The sequence below is a fragment of the Ambystoma mexicanum genome, chromosome 7p, assembly GCF_040938575.1.
Source record: "Ambystoma mexicanum isolate Mex_15411 chromosome 7p, UKY_AmexF1_1, whole genome shotgun sequence".
In the NCBI taxonomy this organism is placed as follows: domain Eukaryota; kingdom Metazoa; phylum Chordata; class Amphibia; order Caudata; family Ambystomatidae; genus Ambystoma; species Ambystoma mexicanum.
The window spans coordinates 817,215,011-817,234,415 of record NC_090939.1 but is presented as its reverse complement, the minus strand read 5'-3'; the positions used below and the strand labels follow the sequence as shown (position 1 = coordinate 817,234,415).

Here is a 19,405-nt window from a genome sequence, read left to right as displayed (position 1 = left end):
CATTTTTTTTTAACATTATGAAGTCAAACATAAGCAGTGGCGTCGCAAGCAATCACATTTAGGAGGGGCACAGAGGGGGCCAAAGACAAAAGTAGGGGGGCACAGACAAAGGTATGAGGAGAACATGGTCACTGCTCGTCTTAGGTAGGGGGGCACAGGGTTTCACAGGGGGACGGGGCACAGGGTTTCACAGGGGGAGGCCCCCCCCACACCCCACCCCACCCCACACCACCCCACACCCCACCGCGCGACGCCACTGAGCTTGGACTTTGGCACGCTTTCTGGCTGCCCGTACTTGTGAACGTGCTGTGTCCCCCTCCCCGATGCTCCTCGGGACCCCGGGCACAGGGCGTGCCCCGGCTCGCCAGGGCGGCACCCGAGCCTGCTCCCAGCGCCGCGGAGGTGTCAGCGCGCCCCTCCCAGCGCCGGGCCAGCTGTGCGCGCAATGGGAGGAGGAGGAGGAGGAGGGCCGCGCTTCTTCGCCCCCTGCAGGCCGCTGCCGGCCTCTGCAGCTGGGGGCCGTGCTCGGCTCCCGGGGCTGAGGCAGCGCTGCCGCCACCGCCACGGAAGCCGAGTCGTGCCTCTCCTCCGCGGCTGCTCATCCTCACGCGCCAGAGGGACGCGTGTGCGAGGCTCTATCCTGCGTGGGTGGTAAGTTTGGGTAACTTCGGCCGGGATAGGGTTTGTTAGGATGGGCACGCTCTGTTTCTTTTTGTGCCTTTGAAGGGGAGTCGTGTTTAACGCGGCACTTTCAGTTTGGTGGACGGTGCTTTCTGTATTGTCACGCGGGCAGGACCCGGTTGCGGCAGGTCGGGGGACATGATATCTCCGGTGTATCACCACACATTCGGGTAGGTAAAGGGGCACTTCTAAGACTCGCCTGAGTGGTTTTGTCTGTCACCACCCGGATATTTATATTGTAGTTTTTCCAGGGGGGACAACGGCGACTGTTGATGAGGCGGTGGAAAGGAGTTGGGGGACAGAAGGGGGTATGACTGGTGTATTTAATTGGGGTCACGCGTCCTCACCTTTCTGACACACATTGTGAAATGGCTGTCAAACAGACATGTGGTTCTCTAACACGGTGTATTTTGGCGTGCATTTCCCATTGTTACTGTTTGTATTCACTTCTGTCGTTCATTGCTGTCGATTTAAGACGCTCGTTTTCTCCACACGACGCAAGATGTGCTACATCCTTCGAGATGAAGAGCGGGGAGGTTGCCAACTATTCCACGAGACTCGCTTGAGTTCAGGGAGACCTTCTCGGGGAACGAACCCCGTGTATTTTCCAGATTCACTATGAGGAGAGGCTGTGTTTCAGAAGGTGACTCAGGGCAATGTTTGAACACTGAAAAGGGCAGCTGCGAGGCAGGCACCCGGGCACGCGAGGCGGCTGCCCTTGCATTGCCAGAGGTGGCAAAGCCGAGAGGATTTTTCAGTGGGCATTTACGAGCAGGCAGAAGTGGGCGCAGATTCTTTGAAAGGTGGGCCCTTCAGCTGCCAGTGATTAGAGGGGCGCATGCAGATGTATACCCGGTGGCACGAGCGGGGTGCCTAAGAGTGCGCCGTATAATGTAGCAAGTCCGTAGGTGCGTACTCGTGTTTCTTCTCTGTGCTTCTGTTTCACAAACTATGCTATCCCCCTTTCTCGGGCGGACCATTCCCATCGTTTCTCTCTTCCTTTGCCACATCCATTCTTTCCTTGTGTTCCCTTTCTGCCTCGTCCCTCCTTTTCTTCTCTCCCTTACCGCCTGCTCCTTGTGTGCGCCCTCCCCCTTCTTAACCCCTCTGCCCTCCCTGCCATTTCTTCGCCTCCCCTTGCATCCATCCCTCACGTTTCATCTTCTGCGTGTCCGTGTGTTTTTCTCATCACTGCCTATCTTTGCTTTTACTTTCACCTGTCTCCTCTATTGTCCGTTTCCTGCACCTCTTGCTTCTGTCTTCCCGCCTCTTAGCTGTGTGCACACCCCTGAGCTGCTATCCATTGTCTCGCGTTCTCTTCTGCTGCCTGGTCGCGCTCCTCTCCCCCTCCCCGTCCTCGTGACAGGCGTAACAAGTTCTCCCCTTTCTATCTTCTGTTATTCCCATTTCTCCCCTCCTCTGCCCTTCATCGCATGAATGTCCTTCCAAATCCAGGTGTTATAAACATTATCTATTATTTTCAATTCACCCATGTCGCTTCTGGGCCACACTTCTTTACTGTCTCTCTCTCCGCCTCCTTTCCCCGCCTCTCGTTTACATTGTTTGCAGGCTCTTCTTTTCCTTTCCTCTTCATTTGTTATATTTTTTCTTCCTCATATACCCCCGCACCCCCAAAACCACCTACTGTCCCTTTTCTCATGTACATTTATCTCCTTTAGTCATGTTTGCTTAGGTTTCAGTTCAACCCCAGCCCTTCTATTTTCTCGCATACGTTATGTTATCTTTCTTTTCGCTCTCCTCCCTTCGTTTCCTCCGCTTTCGTCTCTTCGCATCCGTGTTTCGCAATACTTCTTTTTATGCCTCTTCCTTTCCCCATCTATTCAGCCCTTCCTTTCCCCATCGTTCGAGTCACGTGCCATCCTTAACTGGCATCCCATCGCTTACACTTGCTTTTCTCTCTTCTCTCTAACTTCTGTTCTCATTCCTTCCCCTTATCTTGCCATTCCTCTCATATCTTCCTTTTCTTACATCTGCAGGTCGTTTCTCCCCCTTCTTTTTCTCTTATCTTGCCGTCATACCAACTTTCCCTTTTTTTAATCCTACATCACTCTACTCCTCCTCGCCCCTGCACTCCCACTTTGTGTTTCATCGCTTGGGCACTGGCTCCGCTCTTCCCTTTATGGTCTAGCGTGTCCCGCCTTCTTTTTGGAAGTGTATGAGGTGGGCAGCGGCTCTGTACTTTGTCGCATTTCGTGACTCCAGGGTTTGCACCCTGCCACCAGGCTCGCGGCTCGCGAATCGTGGCTGTGTTCCTCCAGGCACGAGCACCGCACCAGTGAAACCGGGTGTGGATAGACTGCCCCACTCCCTGCCAAGTAACAGAGCCGGGAGGCGCAGCGCCGCCGAGTTCTGCAGGCGGCTCTAGCTTCTCATGACTTCACGTTGAGTCAGGCCGGGGAAATGTTTTTCCAGTTATTCAAGAAGGGCTGCGTGCTCTGCAGTGAACAACACGGGCTTGTATTAGCCAGTCAACCGTGTTTTAAAATGCACACTTTTGGGGTTTTGACTGGTGCATCATTTCGTGCTTTGTTGATTTACGCCCATGCTTCACTTTGATTGACTTTCCTCATGGTCGTCTATTATGGGATCATAGAGTTTTGTGTAAGTCTGATGAGCTTTTGACATGAAGCAGTGGTCATTAGTATATGCAGGCGTCGTGGAAACCTTTAAAGACCAGCAGTTTGTCCATTTGCATTTCCTAACACAGAAACTTAAGGCGATGCACCTGTGCTGGGAGGGCCTTATTGCGTTTGCCAAATTATCCGCTCAGTGTCCTGATCTGATATTGCGCAATCGGGTCTCAAACATTGAATTCTGTCCCCTGGCGTCAAGCGACTTGACCCTGTTCTCAAACTGGATTCAAGTCACTCCCAACACCTGCTTTTATACTGTACACTAGTCGGTGAAGTAGATGCTTGCACCAACATCGGTTTTAGTTGTCAATAGGGAAGGACAATGTGATTTATATCTGCAATACGGCATGTGCACTTGCAAGGTTAATGATATGGGTCCAACGAAGACAGAAACATATGTTGGTGTTTATTGCAGAAAGAGTGGTCAAAGTGTAAATTTGCAAACTGTTAGCTAGGCATACAGCCAATTGCCACCTCCATTCTACACATACACACAGTGCACCATTTACTACTCGCCAAGAGTCAAATAGCCCAGCGGGGAGTGCACATTTTGAGCATTGGCAGACATATGAATATGTACATTTGAATTCATCGTTTTGTTTGAATGATGAGGGATGCTTGTTGGTATGGCAAGGCTGTACTTTGCATGGCCTATTAGACTGCACAGAGTAGGGGTCTGTATACAGGGTACACAGTCAAACTAAGAATGCTAGAAGGGGCCTCACTAAATGGGGTTCCAGAATTTGACCAAGAGAACAATTATTTATTCAGTGCACTAGAACTGAATTTTGTTAAAAAAATAATGCAGCGGGCCAAAAATGGTGGTTGCTACAGGGCAGGGATAGTCACCGAAATACTTGCTGTAGCAGGAAGTGACAACATGCACCGACAACATCACAGGATGTCACATCACATGCATTTTGACCCAGATTGAATCACTGAGAAAATGCTTTTAATTAACTTGCTTTGATGGGGCGATATATACAGAGGAGGCAGGCCGACCCTGTCGGTAACAGCCCGGCACTATGGGCCTGAGCGAAGGAAAGATCCTTTAACGCGAGTGGCAGAGCAGTTACTGACATGGTCAGCCTGCTGATGAGGTGTTTATCGCCATTAGCAGCCGTGAAGATCCTTATGCGGGTGCTAGTGGTGGGTATTTAAACAAAAAAGTACTTTGCTGTTCGGCCCTGCGCTGCGCCGTGGTTCCCAAGTCCATTTTCAATGTTGATGACCGTGACATCATCAACATTAAAAACATACTTGGGAAACCAGAGTGGTGCCGGTCCGCTCAGGAAGGTACGTTACTTTAAAAAAAAAAAAAAGCCACTCTTACCATACGTGTAGGGAACTATACTGGTGGTAATGGCGATATGCACCTCGGCGGCGGCCCAACCCTGCTGGTGAGTACACAGGTGCTAATGGGTGAGGGGAGCTGGGAAGGAAAGGAGGAGCAAGGAAGGAAAGAGAGCGCCGGTAAGCATCCCCCAGGCTGCTTGGAACACAGGCTTGTACCAGACAAATCAGCCTGCATTCCGAGCATCCTGATTGGCCAACACCCCCTTCCAGGGTGCTAATGAAGAGAACTTTAAATAAAGCTGTTTTAACTGACTGTCGGAGCAAGTTATGTCACAGATGCAAAATATGTGTTAAAGATTAATGAAATATCAAAGGGCTTCAAAAGGAGTTAATACTAATTTAGGTGCCAGTCATTTTAACTAGGCTGCTGCCTTGGTATGCCATATGTGGGGTCCTGATATGATATGCCAAGGGTACACACAGAAGGACCATTATTTTCCGAGGCGCTGCCTTCATATGCCAGTAGAGCCTCATATGACTAGTTTTTGCTATGTTATGCCCATTACAACCTCTCACATTTTGTATAGCCATTATATGCAAGGTACAGCCCCACACCCAGATGCTGCTATCACAGACCAAATACAGAATCGGATACAAAATACTGGCATCTTACCTGAGTTAAGGCTGCACACCTAGTGGCCGTAATTAAGTCACGTTCTCACAAGTTCAGGTGCCTCAAATTCCAAGTGCACCCTCAAATGCTCCAATACTAACATTGTTTATGCCAGTTAATTCCTATAGTCTCCATATGTAAGCCATACCCCCACAGATGCAGGTACTTCCACACTTAAATGGAATTATGAATAATAGCATGTGCCACACTTGGATGGAATTGTGAATGATAGCATTTGCCACACTTAGATGAAATTGTGATTGGTAGCATGTGCCACACTTAGATGGAATTGTGAATGATAGCATGTGCAACACTTAGGTGGAATTGTGAATGGTAGCTTGTGCCACACTTAGAAGGAATTGTGAATGGTAGCATGTGCCACACTTAGATGGAATTGTGAATGGTAGCATGTGCCACACTTGGGTGGAATTGTGAATGGTAGCTTGTGCCACACTTAGATAGAATTGTGAATGGTAGCATGTGCCACACTTAGATGGAATTGTGAATGGTAGCATGTGCCACACTTGGGTGGAATTGTGAATGGTAGCATGTGCCACACATAGATGAAATTGTGAATAACAGCATGTGCCTCATCTAAATAGAATTATGATTGTTAGCATATCCCGCACTTAGAATTGTAAAAGATAGCATGGCCCACACTTAAATGGAACTGTGAATGGTAGCGTGTCCCACACTGTAAATGACAGCATGTGCAAGCACTTAGATGGAATTGTGAATGATAGCATGTGCCACACTTAGATGGAGTTGTAAATAGTGGCATGTGCCACGCTTGGAGGAAGTCGCAAACATTCGCCTGAGTCGATTCTAGCTAGAATTACAAATGTTAGCATGCCCCACACTTGGGTAGAGTTGCGAACATTATCCTGAATCGCATCTTGATAGAAATGCGAATGTAAACGGTAACATGTTAGGAAAGATTTCGTAATTGTAGGTCATTTTCCTTCCATGTGGCAACCCCTAAACTTTTTGCTGTTGTTTTCACCTTGTTCTTGACTTTGCCAGAGAAGTGCAGCCTTCTGCCGCACTCCTCTGGGCTTTCGCTCCTTTCTTACGGGGAAACTGACATGCCCTTAAGACAGTCAGTACCGGGGAACGCTGTTTCCCGTAGTTTCTTCTATCATGTTGCGGCTTTAGTGCAACATGACACAAGAGGGCACTGTAAGCTAAGTTACAGCTCTCTTGGGTCTCTAGCCTTCTACAGGCCCTAGATACTCTTTTAGGATGGTATTTGATCGGTGCAAGTCATTCAGGGACTCGAATGGTGGCAGCGATCGTTTTGTTTATTTTGAGCTCCTTTTGGCGTTCTGAGCACGTTTTTCGCACTGAACCCAAAATGGTGGCCTGGCTCCCAAAATGGCCAGACCACGAGGCTCCTTTGTCTTGTCCACTGACCGTCTTGCCCCCTTCACCTTCCCCAGGTCGAGCGACCCGGGGCCTTCCTTATTTGGGCATGTACTTTCCCGCGAAACGTGGTTGCTTTCGCGGGCTTCTACATGTCGTTTGTGTGCCTCCAGGGTGTGGGCTGGGATGTCTGGTCCCAATACACATCCTGGGTGCCAGAGAGTCTAGGGTGGTGTGAATGCCTGGGACCACCGTGGTCCGTGATTGGTCCACGTATGGTATGTGTGTTGATGAGCGGATCTCCCATTGGCTCCCCTCCGTTTTGGCGCGAAGGGAACCGTGGATAAGAGGGGGCTGGAAACACCACTACCATGTCGATCTCCTGAGTTCTCACGAACGAAGGAATACAGGAGCCAAGTATCCTGCAACCAAGAGGCTGGACCGAGGAATCGCTGGTGACCCGCTGAAGGAATCCTCCTTTGCACTGCTGTCGTCCTGTGAAGCCCTTTCCTCCTTGGATCGAACCAGAAGGCCTGTACTGGTGCTTCGACCTTTGGAATAGCAGGAACAGCTATTCCCGGCGACTTCATCATCTCCTGCCAAGTAAGCCTTCGGAAGTGTCTCTGGGCCATCCAGTTGACTGACCAGCTTACAAGGGAGTCCTGCTCTGTAACTGCCGCCAGGTTGTGTTGTATTTCGAGTCCTTGTCACTCTCCCACGCTTCGTACACTTGGCGTTCCCAAGTCTGAAGGGAGGAGTGTACATTTGGCTTGAATACACACGGCCGCTCCGTTGTCCTGCTGCGGCAACAAACTGTGCTGGTTTCGTCGATTGGGACGTCTTTTTGCTCTACACGACTACGAGGCGTTCCCTGCTCTTCTGAACCTGCCAGCTGCTGAAACTAACGTGGAGAAGCCTGGGTCTGCTTGCTTCGGGGACCGGTGAGTAGTTTAGCTAGGATCTGGTCGCCCTCCTGCAGTATCCCATTGCTTTTCCCTGCTGTGTAAAAACAGCACCCTTTTGGCCGTACTCGCGCTCTGCTTCTGCCCGCTGTGGAGGCTGCGCTTGAGTTGCGGAACCTGTTCTCCTTCTGCTGTGCACTAACCCGAACTGCCTGACTTCCTCCGAAGAGCTTCCCCTTTTGCCCGTTGGCACCGGCGTGGCAGGTACTTTGAGCACAAGGCTCCACTCTTCGCAGGGCTCGGACTTCCATCTAGTTAGGTGCCTCTGATCTGAAGGCGAACTGAGTCTAAAGCGTTATCGCACTGCCTGTTTTCCTTTCCTTTCAGGTGGACTACATATTTCATGCTTTAAACGCTTGCGACTGTGTATTTGTATATATATTGTGTTGATATGGTATGTGTTGGTTTAATATTGTGATATTGTGATTTTCTCGCTACGGTCATTGTTTTAAAGGCCTTAAAATAAATGTGTATCTATTTTTGATATAACAACTGTTTGGAGTAGTTTGTAAGCGCTCTTGCTTTGTGTGCTCATTGCGGGCTTTCAGTCACCCTCACCCCTCTTGAGACCTAGTCTTGACCGCCGCGATCGCTACCTTGATTGGTCTGGCTTGTCCAGAGGTTACCCTGTTCCAAGTAATTAGGTTGGCCTTCTGAACTTCTGCGCCACCAGGACAGAGTTCAGAAATCCGTCTTAACAAATTGGTGTACAGCGGTGGGATACGACTGAAGGTATCCAGTGTTGCGCTCGAACTAAGGCATTTCAGGTTATTCCAAACAGTACACACAGTGAATTGTTGTAGTATAACTTTAAAAAGGCCATAGTCCTATCAAACAGTATGGAAGCAAATACCTTGTTAACTTTAAATGCTTCCAAATCAGAAACGCTGAAAAAGATGTGTGCGGAGAGAGGTGTTTCCTCTCAAGGCACAAAATTGGAAATGATCCAGAGAATCGTGGCGTGGCAAGAAGCGCAGCTTGACGCTATAACTTCTGAGGACAGTGCAGAAGGTGGTGGGGCTGCTCTCACTGGTAGAACCGACGGTTCTGCCGCTGCACTGATCCATCGCGACCACGAGGACAGGGAGGATTTAATGTTTCCTCTGCCAGTGTTGATGGGGAGGCTATGCTTGAATTCAAGAAGCAAGAGCTGCGGTTTAGGCAGCAGGAGCTTGAATTCAGCATAGCCAAACTAAAAATCGAACAGGCAGAAAAACAGAAAGACAGGGATCACCAGTTGGAACTGGCCAAGCTTCAGGTTGCAAATGGGTCCAAGGGTCCTGGACATGGGTCTGGGGCCTCCTCTCATCCACGGTTTCCGAAAGATCTGCTCAGTGTGTATGAAGAACGGAATGACAATATGGACTGGCTGAATGCGTTTGAGTATGCATGCGAGGTTCAAGAAGTTGACAATGCTGATAAGATTGCGTGGTTGCTCAGTAGACTGCCCCATTCTGGCTGTAGTGCCATCATGGAAATGTCGAAGGCTGAGAGAGCTGATTTTGCAATGTTAAAGCAAACTCTCATTTTAAAGTTTGGGAAGACTCCGGCCCAATATTTAAAGCGTTTTCGAGAGTATAAGAAAAATGAAGGTGGTACTTGGGTATCTTATGTCGCTGAATCTTTGAAAAACTTAACTGGCTGGGTCGAAGGTTATAAGGTTTCTACCTTCGAAGGCATGATCAATCTGGTCATGCTGGAACACATTTTTGCTTCTTCTTCCCCGGAGCTTAAGCAGCATTTGGCCGATTCAAAGGAGATAGATCCTAAGAAACTGGCCATTGCAGCAGACTTATGGGTGTCACATCGAGTGTCCCATAAGGACAAAACTCATCCTGGTAAGCAGGAGGAAGGGAAAAAGTCCAAAGATATGGAGGGTGGGGAATCTGCTAAATCTTCTTCCCATAAGGGCCACAACAAGAAAAACAAGGGTAAGACACAAGAGAACTCACAGGGTAGTGGAGGTTCGCCTCCGAAACAGAACTCTGGTTACAATAAGCCTCCCTACGTAAACAGACCCACTGGGGCTTGTTTTTCTTGTGGAGCAACTGACCATGTGAAGGGGGATCCCCGGTGTAAGGTTAGACCTTTGGGGGTCCACTCCGCTAATCTGGCCTTCTCCTCCTACGAGGAAGAAGAGATTACAGGAGCATCCTTCTCCTCAGACTCATTTCCCAGCGGAATAGAGGCTGAGGTAGTTTTAGTGTCCCTGGGTTCCTGGGAGCCTAAAGTCGCAGAGGCTTATGCTAGGATTCCGGATAATACCAAGCACTACTTTAAAGACAGTGTGCTGATCAATGGAGTGGATACTCCAGCTCTTAGGGATAGTGGGTGCAGTCGCACTGTAGTGGATTCTACCTTGGTAGACTCAGAGGAAGTTGCCAGAGCTACTCTGATGCCCACTAAGTTGGCTGACGGCCCCCTCCGTATGTTTCCAGTAATACCTGTAAATCTTACTTTAAATGTTACAGCAGTCAGGATTCCAGTGAGCATTCAGAGAAACGTCCCGGGAAAGGTCTTGTTGGGTAATGATCTCAGAGCTTTAGGGCTCGTAGGAGACACTGCCGAAAGACCCTACACACGGTCTTAAGCACGGGCAGCATTGGCCAAGTCCAATACGCCGCCCCAGCCAAAGGGGAAACCCAAGGCGAAAGGAGTCTACAAGTCAAAACGAGGGAAAGGGAATATTCCCCCGAGCTCGCCTACCACTGCGGTGGAGGAAGTTGGTCAATCGCCCGGGCCAACGAGGAGGTGGCGATGCCTGAAGTATTCGACCCCAACGATCATCCTGAACTAAAAGACTTGTTAGTTGAAGGAGGTCCTGATATGGACAAATTCAGTAAAGGCCAACGTGAGTGCCCATCTCTGGAAGGCCTAAGGAGACAGGCCTGCTCCCAGCTTGAGGGTGAACCTCCTGGGAAGCATAGGATTTATTGGGAAGGTGGACTCCTGTATAGTGAGCCCACAGAGTCTACAGAAGGAGACCATAGGAGGTTGGTGGTTCCCCTTGCTGTTAGGCCCTTCCTCCTGCAGTTGGCGCATGAAGTTCCCCTTGCTGGTCACCTTGGTATGAAGAGGACCAAGCAAAGGTTATCCATGCACTTCTACTGGCCCAAGATGGGGGTGCAAGTAGAAAGTCACTGCAGGAGTTGTGCCTCCTGCCAGTTGTCTGGTAAGGTTGGCGCGACAATCCAAGCTCCGTTGGTACCGCTCCCAGTTGTGGGGGTACCATTTGAAAGGGTAGGGATCGACATCGTTGGTCCCCTTGACCCGCAAACATCCTCGGGCAATAGGTTTATCCTGGTGCTGGTCGACCATGCAACCAGGTATCCTGAGGCCATCCCATTGAAAACTGTAACTGCCAAGTCAGTTGCAAAAGCTTTACTCGGCATATTTACTAGGGTTGGCTTCCCTAAAGAAGTTGTGTCAGATCGTGGCAGCAACTTTATGTCGAAGCATATGCAGGTTATGTGGAAAGAATGTGGGGTCACCTACAAGTTCTCTTCTGCATACCACCCCCAGACCAATGGTCTGGTGGAACGTTTCAACAGAACGTTAAAGAGCATGATTGGGGCTCTGGAGGAGCCTCAGAGAAGAAAATGGGATCTTCTTTTACCATGCTTACTGTTTGCCTACCGAGAGGTACCACAGGAGGGTGTTGGCTTCAGCCCCTTCGAACTTCTGTTCGGTCATCCCGTACGGGGACCCTTAGCCATCGTCAAAGAGGGATGGGAGATGCCCAATCCCCCTGTTACTACCAATGTAGTTGATTATGTGCTAGGGCTCAGAAAACGGATGGTACTTCTGATGGGCTTGGCTAGTGATAAATTGAAGGCAGGGCAAGCGCTGGTGAAACATTGGTACGACCAGAAAGCTTCCCTCATCAACTTTACACCTGGTCAGCAAGTCCTGATCATGAATCCCATAAGGCCTCGAGCTTTACAGGACAAATGGTCAGGCCCTTACACAGTGGTGGAGCCCCTGGGTGAGGTTAACTATTTAGTAGACCTTGGAAGGCCTGGACATGCTCCAAAAGTGTTCCACGTGAATAGGCTGAAGGCTTTCGTCCCAAGAGTCGAAATCGCAGCACTGCTACTGGCTTCAGACGTTGAGGAAGAGGAGTCTGAACCTCTTCCCGACCTGTTCCAAAGCGGTCCTTCAAATAGCTCCTTTGAGGGTGTCCGAGTGGCCCCTCACCTGACTTCTGATCAGCAGGCTGAGGTGAAAAGTTTGCTTAGGCAGTTTTCTCCCCTGTTTTCACAGTCGCCTGGTTTGACACCTTGGTGCAAACATCACATTGACACAGGAGACAGTGTACCTACCAAAAGTAGGGGATACAGGATGTCAGACAAAGTACGGTCTTATATTAAGACCGAGGTCAACAAGATGTTAGATCTTGGGGTGATTGAACCCTCTAGTAGTCCTTGGTCCAGCCCTGTGGTGTTGGTTCCAAAAGCAGGCACTTCTGAATTGAGGTTCTGCGTGGATTACAGGGCTCTGAATGCTGTCACCAAGACAGATGCCCACCCCTTGCCTCGAACAGATGAGCTGGTGGATACTTTGGGTGCCTCCAAGTACCTCAGCACGTTTGACCTCACTGCTGGCTATTGGCAAATAGCTTTAGCAGAGCATGCCAAGGAGAAGACAGCATTTTCTACTCCAGACGGCCTTTACCAATTCCGGGTAATGCCGTTCGGGTTGAAGAATGCACCTGCCACTTTCCAGAGGCTTGTGAATCATGTGTTGAATGGGTTGGACGAATTCTGCCTTGCATATCTGGACGATATAGCAGTTTTCAGTGCCACCTGGGAAGACCATGTGAAACACCTCGGGATTGTGCTCCAGGCTCTTCAGAAAGCCCACTTGACCATAAAGGCTAGTAAATGCCAGATTGGACAAGGCTCAGTGGTTTACCTTGGACATGAAGTAGGTGGAGGGAGGATACAGCCTCTACCCAGTAAAGTACAAGCAGTACAAGACTGGCCTACCCCCACTACGCAAACCCAAGTGAGAGCCTTCTTAGGACTCACGGGGTATTACCGCAATTTTGTGGCAGACTATGGTACCATAGCTGCTCCTCTGACTGCCCTCACAACTCCGAAGAAACCCAAGAAGGTAACTTGGACCGACGAGTGTGAGAAGGCCTTCAATGGCTTAAAAGACTCCTTGTGCCAGGCCCCTGTCCTTAGGGCCCCTGATTATCAAAGACCTTTTATCGTGCAGACGGATGCCTCTGACACTGGGATAGGAGCTGTACTATCACAAGTAGATGAGAAGGGTAAGGAACACCCTATCGGTTTTATTAGTCGCCAGCTTAAGGACAGAGAGCTCAGATGGTCCACGGTAGAGAAAGAATGTTTCTCTGTTGTGTGGGCCCTAAGGAAGCTGAGGCCCTACCTCTATGGGACCCACTTCACTGTGCAGACTGACCATAAGCCGTTAAAGTGGCTAATGAACATGAAGGGGGAGAATCCAAAGTTGCTTAGGTGGTCCATAAGTCTACAAGGCTTCGACTTCACTATTGAGCATAGGCCAGGTGTCCAACATAGCAATGCTGATGGGTTGTCCAGAATGTTTTACCGACCTGAACAAGAGACTCATCCAGGGGTGGATTAGTTCCCCCTGTCCATAGTCTGGGAGGGGCGAGTGTTAGGAAAGATTTCGTAACTGTAGGTAATTTTCCTTCCATGTGGCAACCCCTAAACTTTTTGCTGTTGTTTTCACCTTGTTCTTGACTTTGCCAGAGAAGTGCAGCCTTCTGCCGCACTCCTCTGGGCTTTCGCTCCTTTCTTACGGGGAAACTGACATGCCCTTAAGACAGTCAGTACCGGGGAACGCTGTTTCCCGTAGTTTCTTCTATCATGTTGCGGCTTTAGTGCAACATGACACAAGAGGGCACTGTAAGCTAAGTTACAGCTCTCTTGGGTCTCTAGCCTTCTACAGGCCCTAGATACTCTTTTAGGATGGTATTTGATCGGTGCAAGTCATTCAGGGACTCGAATGGTGGCAGCGATCGTTTTGTTTATTTTGAGCTCCTTTTGGCGTTCTGAGCACGTTTTTCGCACTGAACCCAAAATGGTGGCCTGGCTCCCAAAATGGCCAGACCACGAGGCTCCTTTGTCTTGTCCACTGACCGTCTTGCCCCCTTCACCTTCCCCAGGTCGAGCGACCCGGGGCCTTCCTTATTTGGGCATGTACTTTCCCGCGAAACGTGGTTGCTTTCGCGGGCTTCTACATGTCGTTTGTGTGCCTCCAGGGTGTGGGCTGGGATGTCTGGTCCCAATACACATCCTGGGTGCCAGAGAGTCTAGGGTGGTGTGAATGCCTGGGACCACCGTGGTCCGTGATTGGTCCACGTATGGTATGTGTGTTGATGAGCGGATCTCCCATTGGCTCCCCTCCGTTTTGGCGCGAAGGGAACCGTGGATAAGAGGGGGCTGGAAACACCACTACCATGTCGATCTCCTGAGTTCTCACGAACGAAGGAATACAGGAGCCAAGTATCCTGCAACCAAGAGGCTGGACCGAGGAATCGCTGGTGACCCGCTGAAGGAATCCTCCTTTGCACTGCTGTCGTCCTGTGAAGCCCTTTCCTCCTTGGATCGAACCAGAAGGCCTGTACTGGTGCTTCGACCTTTGGAATAGCAGGAACAGCTATTCCCGGCGACTTCATCATCTCCTGCCAAGTAAGCCTTCGGAAGTGTCTCTGGGCCATCCAGTTGACTGACCAGCTTACAAGGGAGTCCTGCTCTGTAACTGCCGCCAGGTTGTGTTGTATTTCGAGTCCTTGTCACTCTCCCACGCTTCGTACACTTGGCGTTCCCAAGTCTGAAGGGAGGAGTGTACATTTGGCTTGAATACACACGGCCGCTCCGTTGTCCTGCTGCGGCAACAAACTGTGCTGGTTTCGTCGATTGGGACGTCTTTTTGCTCTACACGACTACGAGGCGTTCCCTGCTCTTCTGAACCTGCCAGCTGCTGAAACTAACGTGGAGAAGCCTGGGTCTGCTTGCTTCGGGGACCGGTGAGTAGTTTAGCTAGGATCTGGTCGCCCTCCTGCAGTATCCCATTGCTTTTCCCTGCTGTGTAAAAACAGCACCCTTTTGGCCGTACTCGCGCTCTGCTTCTGCCCGCTGTGGAGGCTGCGCTTGAGTTGCGGAACCTGTTCTCCTTCTGCTGTGCACTAACCCGAACTGCCTGACTTCCTCCGAAGAGCTTCCCCTTTTGCCCGTTGGCACCGGCGTGGCAGGTACTTTGAGCACAAGGCTCCACTCTTCGCAGGGCTCGGACTTCCATCTAGTTAGGTGCCTCTGAAGGCGAACTGAGTCTAAAGCGTTATCGCACTGCCCGTTTTCCTTTCCTTTCAGGTGGACTACATATTTCGTGCTTTAAACGCTTGCGACTGTGTATTTGTATATATATTGTGTTGATATGGTATGTGTTGGTTTAATATTGTGATATTGTGATTTTCTCGCTACGGTCATTGTTTTAAAGGCCTTAAAATAAATATGTATCTATTTTTGATATAACAACTGTTTGGAGTAGTTTGTAAGCGCTCTTGCTTTGTGTGCTCATTGCGGGCTTTCAGTCACCCTCACCCCTCTTGAGACCTAGTCTTGACCGCCACGATCGCTACCTTGATTGGCCTGGCTTGTCCAGAGGTTACCCTGTTCCAAGTAATTAGGTTGGCCTTCTGAACTTCTGCGCCACCAGGACAGAGTTCAGAAATCCGTCTTCACACATGTCACCCTGTGTATCCTGCTTTCCTGTTCCCCGTTTCCCCATGTATCCGTGTGTCACTGTATTCCCGCCATCCTGTTTACGTGCCTGGTCTCTGGCAATTTAAAGATAACAATCTTATCACATCACTATGCTTACTCTCTACTATACACCATCATACAACTAGAACACAGCTATACCCCTGACTAATTCGGCCTAGCTGTTCACATATGAATATGACCCCATGAACACCCCATCACCCTAATAAAACGCAGCTAGCTGAGCACATTCCGGCCTGTTGCTCACTTATGCGTCCTTCAGGCCTAACGCAGCCAGAGCCCAGTGTGGGTGCCCACCCACCAGGCTGCACACATTAAACTAATATCTTCAGCACCACACCTAAGGCTAGGATGCAGTTACCATCAGGCAATTACATCAGCTGCACACATAACTGGTGCACCCACGCACCCTACCTCTCTCAACTGACCAGAACTACGGTTGCTGAGGGCGTTCAAACTACCAGCACTTTGAGGTCATACTAATGATGTATAGAGCGCTATATAAATGCCAAGTAACAGAACATAACGTAAGCCAAGTGCAGCTTCAAATGTTTCAGTAATGATTGTTAAGACTCTTGGTATAACCACCATATTTGAGGCAATTCCTCACAAGTCCAGGTGTTGGTATATTTATGCTAAGTGAAGCCTTAATTGTCTAAGTAATGCCACCCGAGGCCAGTTCACGTCCCAAATATATAGTATAGTCAGACTATGCAAGGTACAGCCTCACGTGGAGGTGTTGCAGCTGTATACCAAATGCAACCTCCAATGCCTGAGTAATGCAGTCTAATGGTCTTCAATTATCTCATATGCTAGGTATAGTCCAATTATGCAACGCACCACCAAATACATCCCGGTGCTGCTGTCATATGCCAAGTGCAGCCTCAAATGCCCTAATGATGCTAGTCAATGCCTCCATATGCCTTGCATAGTCACCAAATATAAGACAGCCTCAGATGGCCAGATGCTACAATCTGATGCCAAGTACATGCTTCCATAATGCCATCTAATGCTTTACAAGTCTGGTATATTTTCCAAATATAAGGCACAACATGGCATATCCAGGCATAAATGACTGTTATTCCATCTAATATATCGGGTATATACAGCATATGAAAGTCACAACAACATATTAGTAGGTGCCATCATCTTTTGCCATGTACAGCCTGAAATGCATTTGTGACGCAATCGAATGCCAACTGTGTATAGTATAGTAACAAGATGCAAGGCAAAGCCTCACATGTCTTTGTGCTTCCATCATATGCCACGCACAGATTCCTCAGTAGTGCTGTCTGTCAGTCAATGCCTCATATGCTTGGTATATTCAGCAAATGTAAGGAACAGCCTTGCATGTCCAGGTGATGCCATTTTATGCCAAGTGCAGGCTCAAATGTTTCTGTAATGATACTTAATGCAACAAATGGTTCATACTGATGATATAGTCGGCAAATGTAAGGCACATAAGAATTGACCAAAAACTGATATCTAGGCTGAATATTAGCCGAGGGCTAAAGTGTGCACCAAAGTAATTAATTAAAAAGCAAGGAAAAAGTAGCATGAAGCAAAGAAAAAGTATTAATAGCAACATTCTGAGACCATTTTAATGAACAACATTATTGATTTAATGACCAGCACAGATCCCAAAGTCCATTATTCTACTTGTACATGTTAATTTCATTGACACAAGGCGTAGTGCCATTACCAACCCTGTAGTAGACTATTGAACGGGAACAGCTGACCCAGCCCTTTAAGACGAGCTACCAATACTTTGAGATGAATGGGGATGCAGAATATACTCAAACATCAATAATCAAAGTGACTCAGGAAGTTGGCAAAGTTGACTGTTTTAATATCAATTATCTAAAACAGGGAGTACAACGGACATCAACTGACTTCTCATAGCACTATCTCTCCATGCATTTCATAAAAAAACATTCTTTTTATAACAAACTTGTCATTGATGACGTTAACCTATATATTTGCTAACGTCATCCTACGTGGCAAATTACAAAACCCTAGTAGCAAATGTTACATACTAGTCTAAAAAGTGATAGGCTTTTCAACATCAGGTGAGACTACTAAGCCCGCCCCTCAAACAAGTCACTATGAATGTCACTAAATACATGACATCCCATTGGTTACACAAACTATAGGGCTCTTAATTACGTGACCTCCTATAATTGGTTGGCACTCTTACATCCGTCAGTACTTTTACACCCACGTTGGCAGCACACAGGCTGGACTTCCAGGTGCTGGTGAGCTGGTCATAACCATAGCTTCCCACCAATTCACATATAATCTATCTTCACTTCAGTGGTCTGCACGTCAATGAAGGCTTTGAATTTGGCCTTTGAAATGTTCCTTGCTCTGGAGAATTCAGGGGAGTAGAGGCAAGCTCTGCCTCTCTGCGTAGTTGTGGTTCATCATGTTTGCCCAGTTTCATCCATCCACGTGACTGAAGACCACACATTTGAGTTCTGCTGCATTTAAAATACTATTATTTAACGAACCTCTGACATTGTCCTTGTTTTCGTTCATGTCTTCTGAACAGGAGTTTCATTCTTTTACACGATTGTAACTGTCTGCTCATGTCAAGGATGGCACTCTATTAAGAGTGGCACTGGACAGCCAGGAAGGAATTGGGTGGTTGTGCCAAAGTAAAGTGGACAGAAAAGTTCACACACAGCTGAAAGAAAGGAGAGTGAAGAGTAGGCAAGTGTAGTAAGGGAAAAGGTACAGGATAGATTCCCTCTAGGGGTGTATGCAGATATAGGAAAAGAGTATTCCACGAACCTTAGGAAAACTCTAACCTTCTGCACAGTTTGCTATAACAGAGGCCCACACTGTTTGCTCATGGCTTGGAACAACAGCTATGGGTGTCTGTAACGTAGAAACTAGACAAGGGAAAGGGCAGAGGTTGCCTGACGGAAACCAACAGACAAGCTCTGTACAAGGGGTTTACAAACAGTACAAGAGAAGACACTAACAGATAAATCCAGGGAAAAGGAAGTCGAATAGCAAACTAACAGAAGGAAAATGAAGGGAAAGCCGTATAACAGGATTGGATATGAAGAAAGTACTGAGGGTTGAAAACAAGGAAGAAAGCAAGGGAGTAGCAGTCAGGGAAACAGAGGAACTGTAATAACTGAACGTAAATAATGAATGTAAACTGATGTGGATAGCAGGGAACGGTAGGGTACAAGGTAGAAACTCAGAAAAGCAGGGGAAATAATGGGCAAGCCCAAAAGGAGCAGGGCTGTAAGGAAGGAAGCCCCGAGGGATAGGGCCGAGGGCAGCAGAGTGAAACAGGCTGCACAGCAAGGAGCCCAGAAGTGCCGGGCAGCAAGGAGTGAGCCCAAAAGGAGCAGGGCTGTAAGGAAGGAAGCCCAGAGGGAATGGCGGAAGGTAGCAGCGGAGCATGATCGGCTGCTTGGCTGGAGCCTGGAAGACAATGGCGGAAGGTAGCAGCGGAGCGTGATCGGCTGCTTGGCTGGAGCCTGGAAGGCAATGGCGGAAGGTAGCAGCAGAGCGTGATCGGCTGCTTGGCTGGAGCCTGGAAGGCAAGGACGGAAGGTAGCAGCGGAGCGTGATCGGCTGTAAGGCTGGATCCTGGAAGGCAATGGCGGAAGGTAGCAGCGGACCGTGATCGGCTGCAAGGCTGAATCCTGGAAGACAATGGCGGAAGGTAGCTGCGGAGCCTGATCGGCTGCAAGGCTGAATCCTGGAAGGCAATGGCGGAAGGTAGCAGTGGAGTGTGATCGGCTGCAAGGCTGAATCCTGGAAGACAATGGCGGAAAGTAGCAGCGGAGCGTGATCGGCTGCAAGGCTGAATCCTGGAAGACAATGGCGGAAGGTAGCAGCGGAGCGTGATCGGCTGCAATGCAGAGGAATCGCATACAAAGATACGAAGCTCGAAGCAAAAAGGTGAAGGAAGGACTCTTAATGCAAGAGACTGAGCCCCTGCAGGCAGCAGCTTTTATACTGCCCAGCCCAGCACAG

At 48.9% G+C, this 19,405-nt stretch overlaps 1 protein-coding gene across 14 annotated transcripts in view; it reads left to right on the top strand.

Moving 5' to 3' along the window:
- Positions 1–433: 433 nt before the first annotated feature.
- The window catches only part of ADGRG2 (adhesion G protein-coupled receptor G2), an 835,692-nt gene continuing 816,720 nt past the window's right edge, over positions 434–19,405 (top strand). For 12 of the 14 annotated variants that reach the window (XM_069636971.1, XM_069636968.1, XM_069636965.1 and 9 more), the window contains exon 1: positions 434–651. In XM_069636971.1, coding sequence (XP_069493072.1) covers positions 446–651 — 206 coding nt within the window. In that variant the 5' untranslated portion in view covers positions 434–445. Of the gene's footprint in view, positions 652–728; positions 852–19,405 lie in introns of those variants that run through there. The other 2 variants (XM_069636970.1, XM_069636969.1) reach the window with 2 other exon arrangements.